The sequence below is a fragment of the Paroedura picta genome, chromosome 6 (assembly GCF_049243985.1).
Source record: "Paroedura picta isolate Pp20150507F chromosome 6, Ppicta_v3.0, whole genome shotgun sequence".
Lineage (NCBI taxonomy): Eukaryota > Metazoa > Chordata > Lepidosauria > Squamata > Gekkonidae > Paroedura > Paroedura picta.
The window spans coordinates 57,097,146-57,112,662 of NC_135374.1; the positions used below are offsets into that span (position 1 = coordinate 57,097,146).

The 15,517-nt window shown below is 42.5% G+C and overlaps 1 protein-coding gene across 19 annotated transcripts in view; it reads right to left on the bottom strand.

Moving 5' to 3' along the window:
- Nucleotides 1-15,517, bottom strand: part of TIAM1 (TIAM Rac1 associated GEF 1) — a 243,876-nt gene that overhangs the window by 82,633 nt on the left and 145,726 nt on the right. For all 19 annotated transcript variants that reach the window (XM_077342518.1, XM_077342512.1, XM_077342529.1 and 16 more), the window contains one exon: nt 8,380-9,353. In XM_077342518.1, the coding sequence (XP_077198633.1) occupies nt 8,380-9,353 (974 nt within the window). The remainder of the gene's footprint in view (nt 1-8,379; nt 9,354-15,517) is intronic.

Sequence of the window (15,517 nt, forward strand, 5' to 3'; positions counted from 1 at the left end):
TATTCTGACCAAGCAGCTGTTCTGACCGAGCAGCTCTCTCAGCCTTACCTACCTCACAGGGTGTCTGTTGTGAGGAAAGGGAAGGGAAGGCGACTGTAAGCCGTTTTAAGACACCTTTGGGTAGAGAAAAGTGGCCTATAAGAACCAACTCTTCTTCTTCTTGACATATTTTGATGGCCCAGGTAAAAATTCCAAGTGATAAACAATGGTTTACGTCAAGGTTGGTCTCTATATGCCAGATAATCTTGCTACATATTGGACAAAATATTAAAAGAATCATAGTTTACTTTATATAAGAGCCTCTTGTGGCGCAGAGTGGTAAGGCAGCAGAAATGTTGTCTGAAGCTGTCTGCCCATGAGGCTGGGAGTTCAATCCCAGCAGCCGGCTCAAGGTTGACTCAGCCTTCCATCCTTCCGAGGTCGGTGAAATGAGTACCCAGCTTGCTGGGGGGTAAACGGTAATGACTGGGGAAGGCACTGGCAAACCACCCCGTATTGAGTCTGCCATGAAAACGCTAGAGGGCGTCACCCCAAGGGTCAGACATGACTCGGTGCTTGCACAGGGGATACCTTTACCTTTACCTTACTTTATATGTTAAATAAGTGTACCTTTAAAATGTAAGTATATACCAAAAATATTAATGTAACAAAACCTGTGATGGGCTTCAATACCCAGTTGTATGCGATGATCAAATAGTAGGTGCTCTGAAGACCTCTCTCTGAAATCATGTGAACCCCATGGTGGGTTCAAGCATATAACAGAGGAGGAAAGAATTGTATGAGCTATCACAGGGAGGGTGGGATGAATATGACACTGACAAAATACAGCAGATGAATGTTTGCTGTATCAGGTAGCAAGCAGATCACAGAGGATTGCAAATAAATATTTTGCACTGAAGATTTCAGACAAACTCTTTTGTGGCAGAGTTCATTGCTGCAAAAGGGCAAGAAGAAACTACTATAGGAGACCAACAGTGCCATCTTGAGCAGAATTACATCCTTCTCAGTCCACTGACTTTAAAAGGTGCAGTTCTCACACTGGAAACAAAAGCAAAGGTCCAGTATTGGGGCACATTTAAAAATCTGATCAAACACAAATAGCCACAAAGAGCTTGTTTGTAGAAAATAATACTGCAGTGTATTCACTGCTGTATTCATGTGGTCAACGCTTTATTTTATATTATTTATCAGAACTATTAATATGTTCCTAAAGACATATAAAATACATAAGCTTTGTTAGAAGGCTCTGAGATAGTAGCAATTTTCATTACATTCAAAATTAATTGTTTTATCGAAGTAGATCCCCCCCCCCCAGGGCACTGCTATTTTTGTAGTTACAGCTTAGGCTTGCCTGCTGGACACTATCATGGGGTCACCTTCACAGCAGCTGTCACTGGACCTCATTCCAAAACACTCTCCAATGACAAATGAAGGGAAATCATCCAGCCAAGAAACAGATTGAATTTGATGTTTAGATGCGGCTTCAGTTTTAAATATTTCATGTACAGCGTTTTTTGGTTTGATAGCTAGTGATAATCCCAGGGGCACTGTCAAGTGATGGTGTGATGTCACTTCCACTATGTATGATGTCCACAAGTGACATCATACATAGTGTTTCCAGTGATTCCTAAAGCAGCATGACATTACTGCAAGGTTTTTATTCAGAGTGACATAAATGCCGTTGCCCAGTGGCAATTGTTTTCCCTTCATTATTTTTCTTGCCAGGAATGGTGGCAGGAAACGAGAGTCAGGGTGACTCTCCCATTCCAGCAGGAAACCAGCAAGCCTGGTTTGAGGCAATTTCATTATTTTCATTATAGTGCATTCCTCAGAACACTCTGTAAACTAGATGGGATAAAAGAACTTTAAAGGTCACCAAAGAAAATTATTGAGTCCCTCAGCCAGAATGATGCTACTACTACTTACTGAGTACCCAGAAATATTCATAAGCATTTTGATTATACAAATGGATAGAAGAGAAAACAGACATAATTTTCAACAAAGCATCATTAAATCTGTTTCTAAAGTTATTTCATTTGGCACATGATGCAAAATATTTCCATCTGCTGTTGTACTGTCAAGTGGATTTCATGTGTACTGTCCCCCTTGTCTGTCTGCCCTATCAGACAGTATATTTCATCGGGAGAGAAAAAACAGAGATGTATATTGCTCTGTGTTGTATGGATAAATGTGGGAAGCATATAATTCAGAAAGCCCTCACACTCCCATCATTTTGCAGCATGTGCAAAACAGGAAGGCATTTTTAATATCACTTCCAGGTTCACCATATAACTGCTTTCAATGTGTCAGCACCTCCCACCATGTTTCCACCTCCCAAGATACCAGTCAGTGGCTGGCAATCCCATTTGTAAAAAATAAATACATGTAGAACAAATCAAAATCAATACTATTTTATTTGTCTGAGCCTGCTAATATCTAGATTATCAGTTTATAGTGGAATATATACAGGGGCCGGTCAAGTCTAATTAGATGTAAAGCACATGTGGCAACTTATACGTTTAATTTTTATACAAATAAAAACCGAGTTCATTTCAAAATGAATGTCTGGATATTCTAGGGTATCCAGGTACTTAATTAACACTCTACCATGTTGCTCACTGCATGACCTTGGGCCAGTCTTTCAGCCTAACCTAAACCACCGAGTGATTGTATGGATAAAATGGAGAAAGAGGGGAAAACTGTACAATGTCCTAAGCTCATTGGAGGAATGGTGTAATAAAAGTGCTCTAAGGATCATAATAACAATTTCCTTATTTTATACATGAGCTATGAGACCAAGGACACATTTTCTGAGTCCATCAAAAAGCTCATGGACCTTAACCTGGATCACAGTCCAAGGAAGAACAGAAAAAATAAATTAGAATTTGGTCACTTCATGTGAAATGGGGCACACACACCCATCTTACTTTAAAATGTCTTGAGTTGTTCTGATTATGAAGAGAAACAGCAGGGATCTACAAAACTGTCATTGGCGCTGTTGGATCCTCCTTTCCTTCTTCCTGCCTATCTTCCTTCATCTCTGTCATAGTACTTTCCCCTGCACCTAGCCAGATTGTACCTTTTAAACCCTGAGACTGAAATGTAGAGATTCCAAATTTTTTCCAAAGATTCCAACAATGACCAATGTTGCTAAATGTTTGCAGTAAGCAGAAACGCTATATTTAATAGTGGAATTTCGTCATTCCACACACCTTCAATTCTAGTGGAATATTGAAGTCCCAATAGCGGTCTATTCATTCCCCACAGGTTTCTGGTCTTGCTGGAATCGCAACAAAGGAGGCAATATTTTTCCGTGCTTCTTCCCGCCCCTGGCCATCAATCAAACAGAACAGCCAATGAACTGTTGTGTTCGTGCTCCCGAAAAGCCCCTTTCCCTTTAAAAAACTGTTTTTTAAAAACCCCAAAACACCAGTAGCAACGAGTATTTGTTCATTTGATGTCTCAAGACGTTTTTCACTGGCATAGAAGCCAGCGAAATCATTTACATGCTCTTTAAATTAAAAAAAAATCCCCGTCCCCATGGGTGCAATTTCTGGCCGAACTTATGGGCAGTGTTGAACAGGGGGCTGTTTTGTGTTTGGGAACTTTAAAGACAATTGCAGAAGGGAGCTTTATTTTACTGTTAAGCATTTCTGAATTTCTTGTGGAGGAACTTCAGCCGGAGAAGCCTCGCTTATTCATTGCTTTTGCCGGTTTAAGGTGGGGGGGGAAATGGCGATTGCGTCTCCGAAAGCCTGGGGGGTGGGAGCTAGGGAGGGACATTCTTTCTACTGCTATTTTGAGAATGCACATGTCTTTCGCTGATGTGTTGCAAATTGTACTCAGGAGTGTAGCGTTTTTTTCAAGGGGAATCCACTTTTTGCGATTCCCCCCGAAGCGCTATAAAATTCCGAATGTTTGAGTTTTGCGGACTGTTGACGATGTCATGCGGAACGTCAAAATAATAGCATTTACAAACTGTAAGACTCCAGCTACAGTTAAGTTGTGAGGAATGGCCCTCAAATTTAACTTAATTCCCTGAATTATATATATCATCACACTTCAGTTAACCAGAAAAATATGGAATGTGAAAAAAAATGTTCTAGGCTAGTTTACACCGTGCAGCACTGGATGTATTAAAAATGGGACTGGGCATGAGACACTAACAGCTAATAATCACATAACCTACAAGAGCATGGCCATGTGTGGCATAATGTATTTGGGTTGCTTTGGATGGACCAAGGGCAAGTTCCGTGAATTTTTTCAGCATTACTTAATATTCTGATTTGATCCTATTTTCCAGGAATTGATATAGCAGATGACAATTACCCTTTTCAAGCCTCCCAAGTCCTACAGCTTTACTCATAAGCCAAGCTGTAATAATTGTTTCCTAATGAACATACTTAGGACCACATTACTTCCATTTATCAATTTACTTGGAAAGAAGTTCTATTTTGATGGAATTTCGTTACAATATGTATGGTTGGCATCCCAGTGCAAGCCCCAGCATGGTGTTCTGCCCTAGTATTTTAGCTCTAATTAATGCCACTGATGCAATTTAATTACCAGGTCTGTAAACCCTGAGGATTAGACTATAAAACCTCTTATGAAGGCTAGTCACTAAAGGCACACAACGCTCCCAAAAACCTTCACTGAGGTGGATTCTTTTGTGTAATTGGGAGGTGTTATAAGTATATCAGATCCCACTTCAGACTTTTCCTGTCCAGCCTTCATTATTTCAAATGGAAGCTGAGCTCAGTCAGCCAATTGAGTGGCAGGGTTTTTTTTAACACTGGCAGCCACCTTTTGACAAAGTTCCATCTTGTCTTTCACAGACAGATATAGACTTGAAAAGCAAAGGCTGTGAATATCTCAATTGGAAAACTAAAAAAAAATGTAATTAATGTAAACATCCAAATGGCAATGTGTGCCTACTTCCATCGATACAGGTTTACAATTTTGTTTGAAACTATAGCCACATCTAAAGGGTGGCAGTTCCACCTGCTCCAAAAGAGAAGCCAGAAGTGTATAACCTTGCCCTGGTGCTGCTGAGGCAAACAGAACGGCCAGAGGCCTTATAGAAGGGAACATAGCTGAAATCATGCCTGGGAAAGCTCCCAGCAGCAGCATCAGGACATGGTGGGCTCAGGCAACAGGCTGCACCTGTGCAAGCAGGCAGAGAGAGATTAGACAGAGGAGCAGTGATCAAGGCTACCGTGAAATTTTCACTGACAAAGTAGGGATCTAAAGATCCCCCAAATTCTATTCTGATACTTTAGCCATTATATTTGAAAAATAAGGTGGACTAAGAGTGCTTCACTTCATTCTTCAAGGTGACATGTATTTAGTTGGTGGACAGAAAAAAAAATCAACAAAGATAGCACTAAGTTCTACGGTACAGTCAGCTCTGATGAGTGCCTGCAAGGGCTAGTAGAACAGAGATTCTATACTACTTCTGTATATCTTAATTCCGAAGCTGCTAAGAAAGGTAAAAGGTAAAGGTATCCCCCTGTGCAAGCACCGGGTCATGTCTGACCCTTGGGGTGACGCCCTCTAGCGTTTTCATGGCAGACTCAATATGGGTTGGTTTGCCAGTGCCTTCCCCAGTCTTTACCGTTTACTCCCCAGCAAGCTGGGTATTCATTTTACCAACCTCAGAAGGATGGAAGGCTGAGTCAACCTTGAGCCGGCTGCTGGGATTGAACTCCCAGCCTCATGGGCAGAGCTTTCAGACTGCATGTCTGCTGCCTTACCACTCTGTGTCACAAGAGGCTCATAAGCTGTTAATATGCACCCTTAAATGAGTATTAAATGAGTATGAAGTGAGCAGAACATGAAGCCTTTAAGAAAAGCAGCAGTTTATATCTTATCCATTTGGTGCCTTTTAATAATTCGGAAACAGCCTTGGGGGACGAATGGTCCAGCCTCTCCAAGGCCAATCAGGGTGCAGCCAGCTGCACCCTGATTGGCCCTGCCCCTACAGCTCCCGCCCTCACTCACCAAGCCCTCACCCCTTGCCTCACAGACAAAGCGGCATATAAGAACTAACTCTTCTTATATCTAAACTCTACCAACAACAACACAAGAGGCAAAACAGCCTTGACATTTTATAAAATGTATTGCTCTCCAAGGTATACACAGAAGGGTATAGACTGAGCTTATATTGTGTTGTGATGTGATGGAGCTCAAGAAAAACTGTGCTTTCTGTAGCTATCAAGCTTGCCAGGATAGTGAAGAGATTTTCTACTGATGCGACATAAGTGTCCTCAAAAACAAAAACGCTGATTTAAAAGAGAGAGAGAGTGCGCTTCTGCTGTGGGAAAACAGCAGCATCTGTTTCAGAATGTCATTTTTTATATTTAGCAGCAGCACATCTTCACGGATCAGGCACAGTCAGCTAATCCAGAAACCCGCCTCCAGTTGCCTCCTACAAGTTAATACCAACTGATGCTGCTCATTTTGCCTTCTCCTCTCCATCCAGTAGGCGCCTCTCACTAAAGCATTATGCTAATAGCTCCCAACACCACCTACGCTTACAAGATGCTGTAAAGCTGACCGACTCACGCTGTCAGATCTAACTGTGCTTAAGAGCAGAGCTCTGCCAAAACCTTCAGTGTCCAGAAAGCAATTCTGCTGGTTGATCGCCTCTCTATCCCATCCCCATACAAATGCTTTTGTTTTTCTGGGTCATAAGATGTAGCCTGCATCCTTTGCTACAGTTGTACTAAAATGAAACATATAATAAAATCAGGGAAGTCACTGAAGCGTGCTGTCTAATGCCAGCCTCGACCTATTTGCTCAGAATTTTTCTTGGACTGTTCAATTTCATTCTGCTAGCAATGTTTCTTATCAGACTTTCAAACAGAATGCTGAGGAACATTATAGCTTGCCTTATGGAGCAGTCACTGCATGATTCCGTCAAGACAAAAGCTAGAAAGATTGTATTAATTGCAAATATTGTTCAGCAACAGCATTGTGTTATTTCATGAATAAAGCATTAGCTTAATTTTTGTTCTAGCTCATTCCCCACTTATGGCTATATGGAGTGCAGCACAGAACGGCATGACACACATAGCAACTCAGATACAGTAAGTAAGAAATCATACAATCACCTATTATAAGTTGTAGTGCCTTAGCAAGACCTTCTGAAGGTGCTGCCTTGCAAACACGTGAGATCAAACTTGCCTAGATCAATGCATTCTCTGTAATTGATCTCACCTGGTACAGCAGGCTGCCTGACAAGTTCACAACGGCTCCCACACCTCTGTCCTTTCACAGAATGCACAAAACAGAATTTTACTAAAGGGAATTTATGTGGGCTTTCTATGTACACAGGATCTTAAAATGCAATTTTAATTTTTTTATTTATCACATTTTTAAAATGTTTGTAATGACCTCGAATCAGTGAGATTATTAACCTTACTGTACTTTTCTATTAATGTATGAGAATATATGCTTATTCCAAGGTCAATTTTGATCTCAGAGTTACAACAGGGGAAAGGGGTAGTACTTCCTGTCTGGTTGATCGGGCCAGGGTGGATGTGTCTGTAAATGGCACATCAGCTACAGATTCCAACTTCAAGATAAGTATTTCCCCTTTCTCTACATCATCAAAACTGACAGCAGGCCAGAAGTATCATCCTGGGAGGCTTCAGCACTGTTTCACACCCAGGAAAACATAAATCTCAGACCAGAACCCAATTTTACTGCTGCAATTTTAACTGGGAGGAACTGACAAGGCAAAAGAGAATGAAGTAAACAGCATAAAGAAGACAGAAACAGGGCAGAAAGGAATTGCTGGACACAGTGCTGTTTCAAAGTACTCCATGTCTGATGGCCTAATTTTCTTTCTGGCTGGAGAAAGTAGTTTTTATTTATTTTTATATTTGCACCCCACCCTTCCTTAGAGGATCAGGATGCCTGCGATAGTAATAATGTATTCTCTGTATTGGCAGGAGTTAGTCTGAAGGATAATTCATCACCATTCAAGATAATCAAGATAATAACTGCATCATCTTACTGGTTTTTTATTGGCTATCTTATGGTTTTTTCTATCAAGAAACCATCTTATGAACCTCAATAGTTCCCTCTTTCCCTAATTGTTAATGTCACTCAGATAGGATCTGGTATCACAACGGTGCTCGAAGAGGCACCTATTGAACCTGGTTCCCACTGGCTTTGGGAGTAATAACATCAGAAATGCCTTAGTTCTGCCTGCGCTTCTATTGTCACTTTAATGGAATGGAAAGATTTGAAGATAGAGTTAAACTGAAGCCAAAAAAAATAAAAAGTCTCTTCTCAATAAAGAATAGCAGATATTTAACATATTAGTAAATTTGACAATGCTTTTGACATTTGAAATAGAATGTATTTCTTTACCTGGGTAGTTTTTGCTCTTCTGCCATGCATACTGTTGCTATGACTCATTTTTTGGTGAGTGATCCCTTCAGACAGGCAATGTGATTTCCTGCAGGGGAGCGTGTTATAATTACTATAAGAAGGAACATTCTCCATTGTGGTAGGTGAAGTTTTGTGATTCCCAATATCCGGGCTACGAGATACTAAGTTCTGACAGTACCCTCCTAGCATGTTTCGGGGGCCACCATTTGTTGTAGCAGCTGTGTTTGGGGGAGAATACAAATCACTCATGGAATTGGCCCGCTGGCAAGTGACCAACTGCTGATGACTATTGCTGGCCTCTCTTCCTTGATTCTCTTCACCATCCTTTTCCTCAGCAGAGCACAAGATTTCTTCATTGCTCGTTAAGTGTTCTTGACTGAGATCAGAAAGCGAAAATTCCAAGCTGTCCTCCCGCCAGATATCTGCAGATTTTGAACGTTTTTTCTTAAAACTCATAGGCTCCAAGAAAGTGGTACCATTTGTTGAGTATGGATGTTGCCTGCTACGTCCTTCAGCCAAATATCCATCAGCATAAAGTCTGCCTTCTTCAGAATTAGGCATACTCTGTATGGATGCTGCCATGTGAACTGTACTACTATCCATGCTGTGTGTGACAGAAGAATCCGTATGGTAAGAAACTGGTCTCAAACCCATGTCCACTCTGTCTACCCAGATTGGGCTTCCAAAATCCTCCAAGTTGCCTTCTTGCGTAAAAGGCTCCAAGCCATTTTCAGCTAATGACTGAGGGATACTGGGAGTACTACTAGATCGAGTGCTTACTTCTGAATTCCTGTGAATAATTTTTCCTGAAGAAGCATGTCTGGTCCGTCGAGATGCTTTGTTTGAAAGGCGAAGTGAGCGTGAAGTATGCTTTCGTCCCAGGCTGGCATGTTTCTCTCCATAGAATTGATGTTCTACATTTTGGCTCTCTGCATTGCCCATGGTTTTAATGACTGCAACAACAAGAAACATATGTTATAAATACAGGTTGACAAACTCTAGCCCTTCTATGATTCTTCATATCTATACACTTGAAACTACTGACAAAAAAGTGTTGTTGTTTAACAATATCAGGTTATAAGTAATACACAGACTATCCTCTTCTGTATCAACCTAGAAAATGGGGAATTAATTAAGACCAAAGTATAATTACTGATAAAAAATGAGACGCAGACCAATAGCTGAACAGTTCACAGTGTTACAGACTGCTTTTCTACATACAAGACAAGACTTGCCAAGTGACTGACCCAGGAATGAAATTGTTTAAGAAATGTTGCCTTTGAGTGTTCATATACATGACTGTGCACAAGACATCCCTACTGTGCATAATTCACAAGCAAATTAAGCTGAAATCAATGAATGTTTTAACCGCATAGGTTACACAGAAGAGCCAATTTAGAGTGAAAAGAGATTGAACCAATGTGTGCAACACCAAGATAAACTCTGTCCTTAAAATAAATAATGAAAATAACCCTGTCCAGATAAATGTTTGTTTCTCTGTAGGAAAAGACCCCCCCCCCAAAAAAAAAAAGATATGCAAGATATATGTTGTTCCTCTCTCCTCTTCCAGCCCCATGCTTGGCTTCCAGACGACGGCAAGGAACACTGGGGCTTGCCTCCCACAGGAACTGCTCTCCTTAGGCTGTCCCTGGCTGATGACATTGTTGGCCTCATTCGGCCTGTGGCTGCCTTCAGCTCCCTCTTTCCCTACTCAGTGACCGTCACCAGCTCCCTCTCTCGCCTCTCTGCTTCTGACAGCAGCTATGCAAAGGCAATTTCCCCAGGTAAGAACTGGCTGGGTATGCTTCTACATCTGTCTTCCGCAGCACCAGACAAGGCCATGGCGGAGCCTGGGCAGGCCAAGTCCGGGCTGGCTACTAGCTTTGCACAGGTAGCATCACTCCCCTACTATCTGACCACTCACTAGTAATGTGTTAAGAGATACAGAATTCCAGAGGATTTATATGCAATCCTTATATGCAAGAGTTATACCCTTCAGAATTTGAAGGTTATACAATTCATCTTCATTTCCCGTTGTCATTAAGGGATTCCCCTTTTAAAGATATCTAGAAACCCATAATATAGTGGTAAAATATTAATATTCAATTTTCCAAGTTAGTTAAAATCTCTCTCTTTTCCAGTCTTCTTCACTGGAAAACAAATGCCATTGAGAATATATCAGCATAAACAGTCAACAAACAGCCCAACCAGTCATCCAGAATAATCAAATAGATCTAAAACTAAAGAAAACAGTATGTAAAGATCACAGCTACATAGCTGCATTCTCTCATGCTGAGAAACAGATGAAGGCTGACGATATAATACAGAATGCTGCATTGCTGATAATACACGGTCATTTCACTTTTCTATTTATGCAAAACCAAAAGGGGAAACCAAAACCCAACCTAAACAAAAAAGTTAGAAACCCAACGGTTGAGCTGCAAAAATATTTTTTTAAATGTTCAAATATTTATTTTATAAAGTGCACTAGTTCAACATATTTAAAACATGATCATAATTTAAAAGCATCACATGGGATAGACCAACACAGAATGGACCAAATGTGTTTCTACACTGAGGGGTCTTCCTCAGTGGCCAAATGATTGTGAGGAATGCACTCATGTATAAAATAAAAAGGGCTTAAAGCTAAAGGTAAAGGTATCCCCTGTGCAAGCACCGAGTCATGTCTGACCCTTGGGGTGACGCCCTCTAGCGTTTTCATGGCAGACTCAATACAGGGTGGTTTGCCAGTGCCTTCCCCAGTCATGACCGTTTACCCCCAGCAAGCTGGGTACTCATTTTACCGACCTCGGAAGGATGGAAGGCTGAGTCAACCTTGAGCCGGCTGCTGGGATCGAACTCCCAACCTCATGGGCAAAGCTTTCAGGCGGCTGCCTTACCACTCTGCGCCACAAGAGGCTCTTAAAAAAGGGCTTGCTAGGTGGCAAAGAAAAATCTGTCAGGTGCTGCTGCAACTAATCTTTTTAATGTAAAGCTATCTGATTTGGAGCCCACCCTCTAAAATATGTACTTCCAGGGGCTTTTGCCCAGCTCTAAATCACCAGTGTATTCCCACGTGTATTCCTCCTACCACACAAAAACTTCAGCCAACCACGTGGAGGTTAGTAAGTTACCCTCCTGAACACTGATGTATCATTCTTGCCCACTCCCTGTGACTCAGCTGACCATCTGAGAAACAAGTGGAGAAGAATGGCATCAAATTTTAGCTCGCCCGCGGAGACTTATGGATCCAATTGGATTCCTGAACGCTCTGCGGGAACCAATGCTTCCCGGCACTTCTTTCAATGGCCTGGTCAACGACTGGCATGACAGACTGCTGACTGCCATTGATGAGATAGCTCCCCGACACCCTCTCCGGCCCCGTCTCAAGCGGGCCCCCTGGTACACCAAGGAGCTTCGCAACACGAAACGGGAACTGAGACGGCTAGAGCGAGTTTGGAGGAAGACTCGTGACGAAGCCTCGAGAACATCTTATAGAATGCAGATGAAGGCCTATGAGATGGCGGTGAAGTCAGTAAAACGCAATTTTTACTCGGCTACCATCGCATCTGCAGACTCACGCCTGGCTCAATTGTTTAAGGTAGTTCAATCCCTCACTGCCCGGGCTGAAGGGCAACAAAACAGTAGCCAATTGGACATCAGCTGTGAGGCATTTGCGAGGCATTTTGCAGACAAAATCTCGACACTCCGCCACGACCTCCCACCAACCTTAGAAACAAAAAGTGAACTAGAGGCCCCTTGGCCGTCTTTGGAGAAAACTATGAGTAACTTCAGACGACTCACGCTGACCGAAGTGGACAGGATACTAGCAACAGAAAGGCCAACCACATGCCCACTAGACCCTTGCCCATCCTGGCTCTTAAAAACAGCTGGCATAAAGATAATGGGCCCCCTCCAGGAGATAATCAACCTATCTCTAACAACAGGAGAATTCCCGGAGGGATTGAAAGAGGCTGTGGTACGCCCACTGCTGAAAAAAACATCTCTAGATCCGCGAGAACCTAACAATTACAGACCCGTCTCGCATTTAGCGTTTCTGGGGAAGATGATTGAAAGGGCAGTTGCAAACCAACTGACAGAATACCTGGAAGAAGCTTCGGTCCTAGACCCATCCCAGTCAGGTTTCCGGCCTGGCCATGGGGTAGAGACAGTGCTAGTTGCCCTGATGGACGACCTCCGTCGCCGAGGTGGGTCGGCACTGCTGATATTACTAGACCTCTCAGCAGCATTCGACACAGTCAATCATGAGCTACTAGCTCGCCGCCTCATCGATGCCGGAATACGAGGAACAGCCCTTCAACGGCTGATCTCCTTCCTCCGGGAACGTGGACAGAGGGTAGCAATAGGAGAAAGAACATCAGACCGCCGACAACTTACTTGTGGAGTCCCACAGGGAGTGGTCCTCTCTTCTATCCTATTCAACATCTTTATGCGCTCTCTTGCACAACTGGTACGGAAGTTTGGACTGGGTTGCCATCAATATGCAGATGACACCCAGCTCCTCCTCCTGATGGATGGCCGCCCTGACTCTCCCCCAGAAGCATTAGCCAGCTGCCTAGAAGCAGTGACGAGATGGATCAAGCAGAGTTGTCTGAAGCTCAATCCTTCAAAGACGGAGGTCCTGTGGCTGGGTAGGAAGGGCCCATGTGACGAAGCGCGCCTGCCTACCCTGGATGGTGTGCAGCTCCCTATGGCTCACTCCGCCAGGAACCTAGGCATGATTCTGGACACTTCCCTTACAATGGAAGCCCAGATCACAAAAGTAGCGCGGCTGGCATTCTACCACCTCCGCCAAGCCAAGCTACTAGCGCCCTACCTGGCCCCGGAACACCTAGCCACAGTGATCCATGCAACAGTCACCTCTAGACTGGACTTTTGTAACTCGCTCTACGCAGGCCTGCCCTTAGTCTTGACCCGGAAGCTACAGCTGGTTCAAAATGCAGCGGCCAGGATCCTCACTGCAACACCATTCTCCAACAACTGCAGTGGTTGCCAGTTGAATTCCGGATCAGACTAAAGGTTCTGGTAATTATCTTCAAGGCCATACGCGGTCAGGGCCCAGTGTACCTGAGGGATCGCCTCCCTGCCTACGCCCCCCAAAAGAGCCCTGCACTCCACTGCTACCAACCAGCTAAAGTTCCCTGGCCCTAAAGAAGTCTGCCTGGTCTCAACCAGGGCCAGAGCATTCTCTGTTCTGGCCCCCACCTGGTGGAACGAGCTCCCGGAGAAGATCAGGGCCCTGACGGAGCTTAAACAGTTCCGCAGGGCCTGCAAGGAGGAGCTCTTCCGCCAGGCATTCGGTTGAAACCATATATATATAACCAACAGCGACCAAAGGGCCCCTGCTCCCTGCCCCCCTCAGAACACCACCTATACACTCTGGACCTGTTTGTATGTTGCAACGTTGTATTGTTTATTGGTTACACAATTATAATGTTATATGTTTACAATTATGTTATTATTGCACCGTTACCCAAATGTTTTATAAGACTGTTCCATGTATTGTTCTTGTGTTATTATGTAAACCGCCCTGAACCCCCGGGGAGGGCGTTATATAAATATAATGAATGAATGAATGAATGAATGAATGAATGAATGAATGAATGAATGAATGAATGAATGAATGAATGAATGAATGAATAAATAAATCAGTAACCACTGAGTAGCTATGTATCCTAAGGCAGAGAAAGATACTTTTGATTTCAGATTTCAGGAAGGGCATAATTATCAGTATTTGGATCTCCCAATACTGCTTCAGGATTTTGGTTCCTGTTTCTCTTGGATTCCAGAATTATTCAGGTTCCATTATTCCTTATGGGGAGCTTTTTCTGGAGGTGGGAGAGACTGAAGTGGCTGTTTTGGAACCAATGTCATAAAAATTGCTGACCTCAAGCCTCAAGCAAAGTGGATGAAGGGCTCCAATTGTACGGGCACCTGAACAAAATGCTCCCAAACCTTTTTGAAGAAACCCAAAATATCTACAACTGCAAGAAGGCCATGTCAAGAACTGACTACCATGTCAAGAACTGTGCCTTAAATCAGACCCAACATGCATTTCCACAAGCAATATTTGGTTGAGTTCCAAAGCAGTTATCAGATTCCCTACTTCCCTTATGTTTTATTTAATAAAATATATTGAAATGGAAAAGAAAATCTATCCTTTTACCAGTTTTCAACCAATTGCAATTTAGAACTATTTATGGGAGAATGAACTTGTGGAATGAGCTTCCTGATTGTGTGCTCTTACAGTTGAGACTTAGGAATTTGCCACGACTGTTAGCCGCCATGAGCCTTCGTAGAAGTGGCGGGATAAAAACATTAATAATAATAATAATAATAATAATAATAATAATAATAATAATAATAATAATAATAATAATAATAATAATAATAATAATGAGATCCAACAAGAACATTTTCCACTGAAGCAACCAAATCTTCATTTCACTTAGGAGCTTATTGGTCACCTTCAAGAACATAAGATTGCTGTTTTATGTCAGTTGAAAAACAATGAATACAAAGAATGAATACTGAGAAGCTACTGAGTTTAGCATGACCCGATATAAAGAAAGTCATTGCTAGAACAAGCAGCTACTTGTCCAATGCTTAAAACAACTGGATGCAATTTACCAGTTTAGCAAATGCAGTGAACCCTATAAAAACATAAATAATGGACAAGATCATACAAAATTTAGAAAGCTTTCCCACTCCTGCAAAACTAAGCTAAGAGCGATCTATATCAAGTGGGGAAGCTAAAAATAGCTTTTAAAACCGTATTTCTTCTTCAAGGAGTAATGCATTTGCTACCACAAACTTTGCTTAGTACCCATTACTGTTGGGAATTTAGAGAATTTTATATCCCGTTGCCTCTCTTCTGAGTGGGAATTGGGATGGTTAACACAGGCTTGCCAGTTTCAGTTTGGGAAATATCTGGAGACTTTGGAGGTGGAGCTGGGAGTGGGCAACTTCTAGGGTGGGAAGGGACTTCAGTAGTATAATGCTATGGAGTTTACTGATTAACTGACTGGTTGACTGGTTGGTTGGTTGATTTTTAGCTCGCCACTCCCCCAGATGGCTTGTGGTGGGTAACAATGTT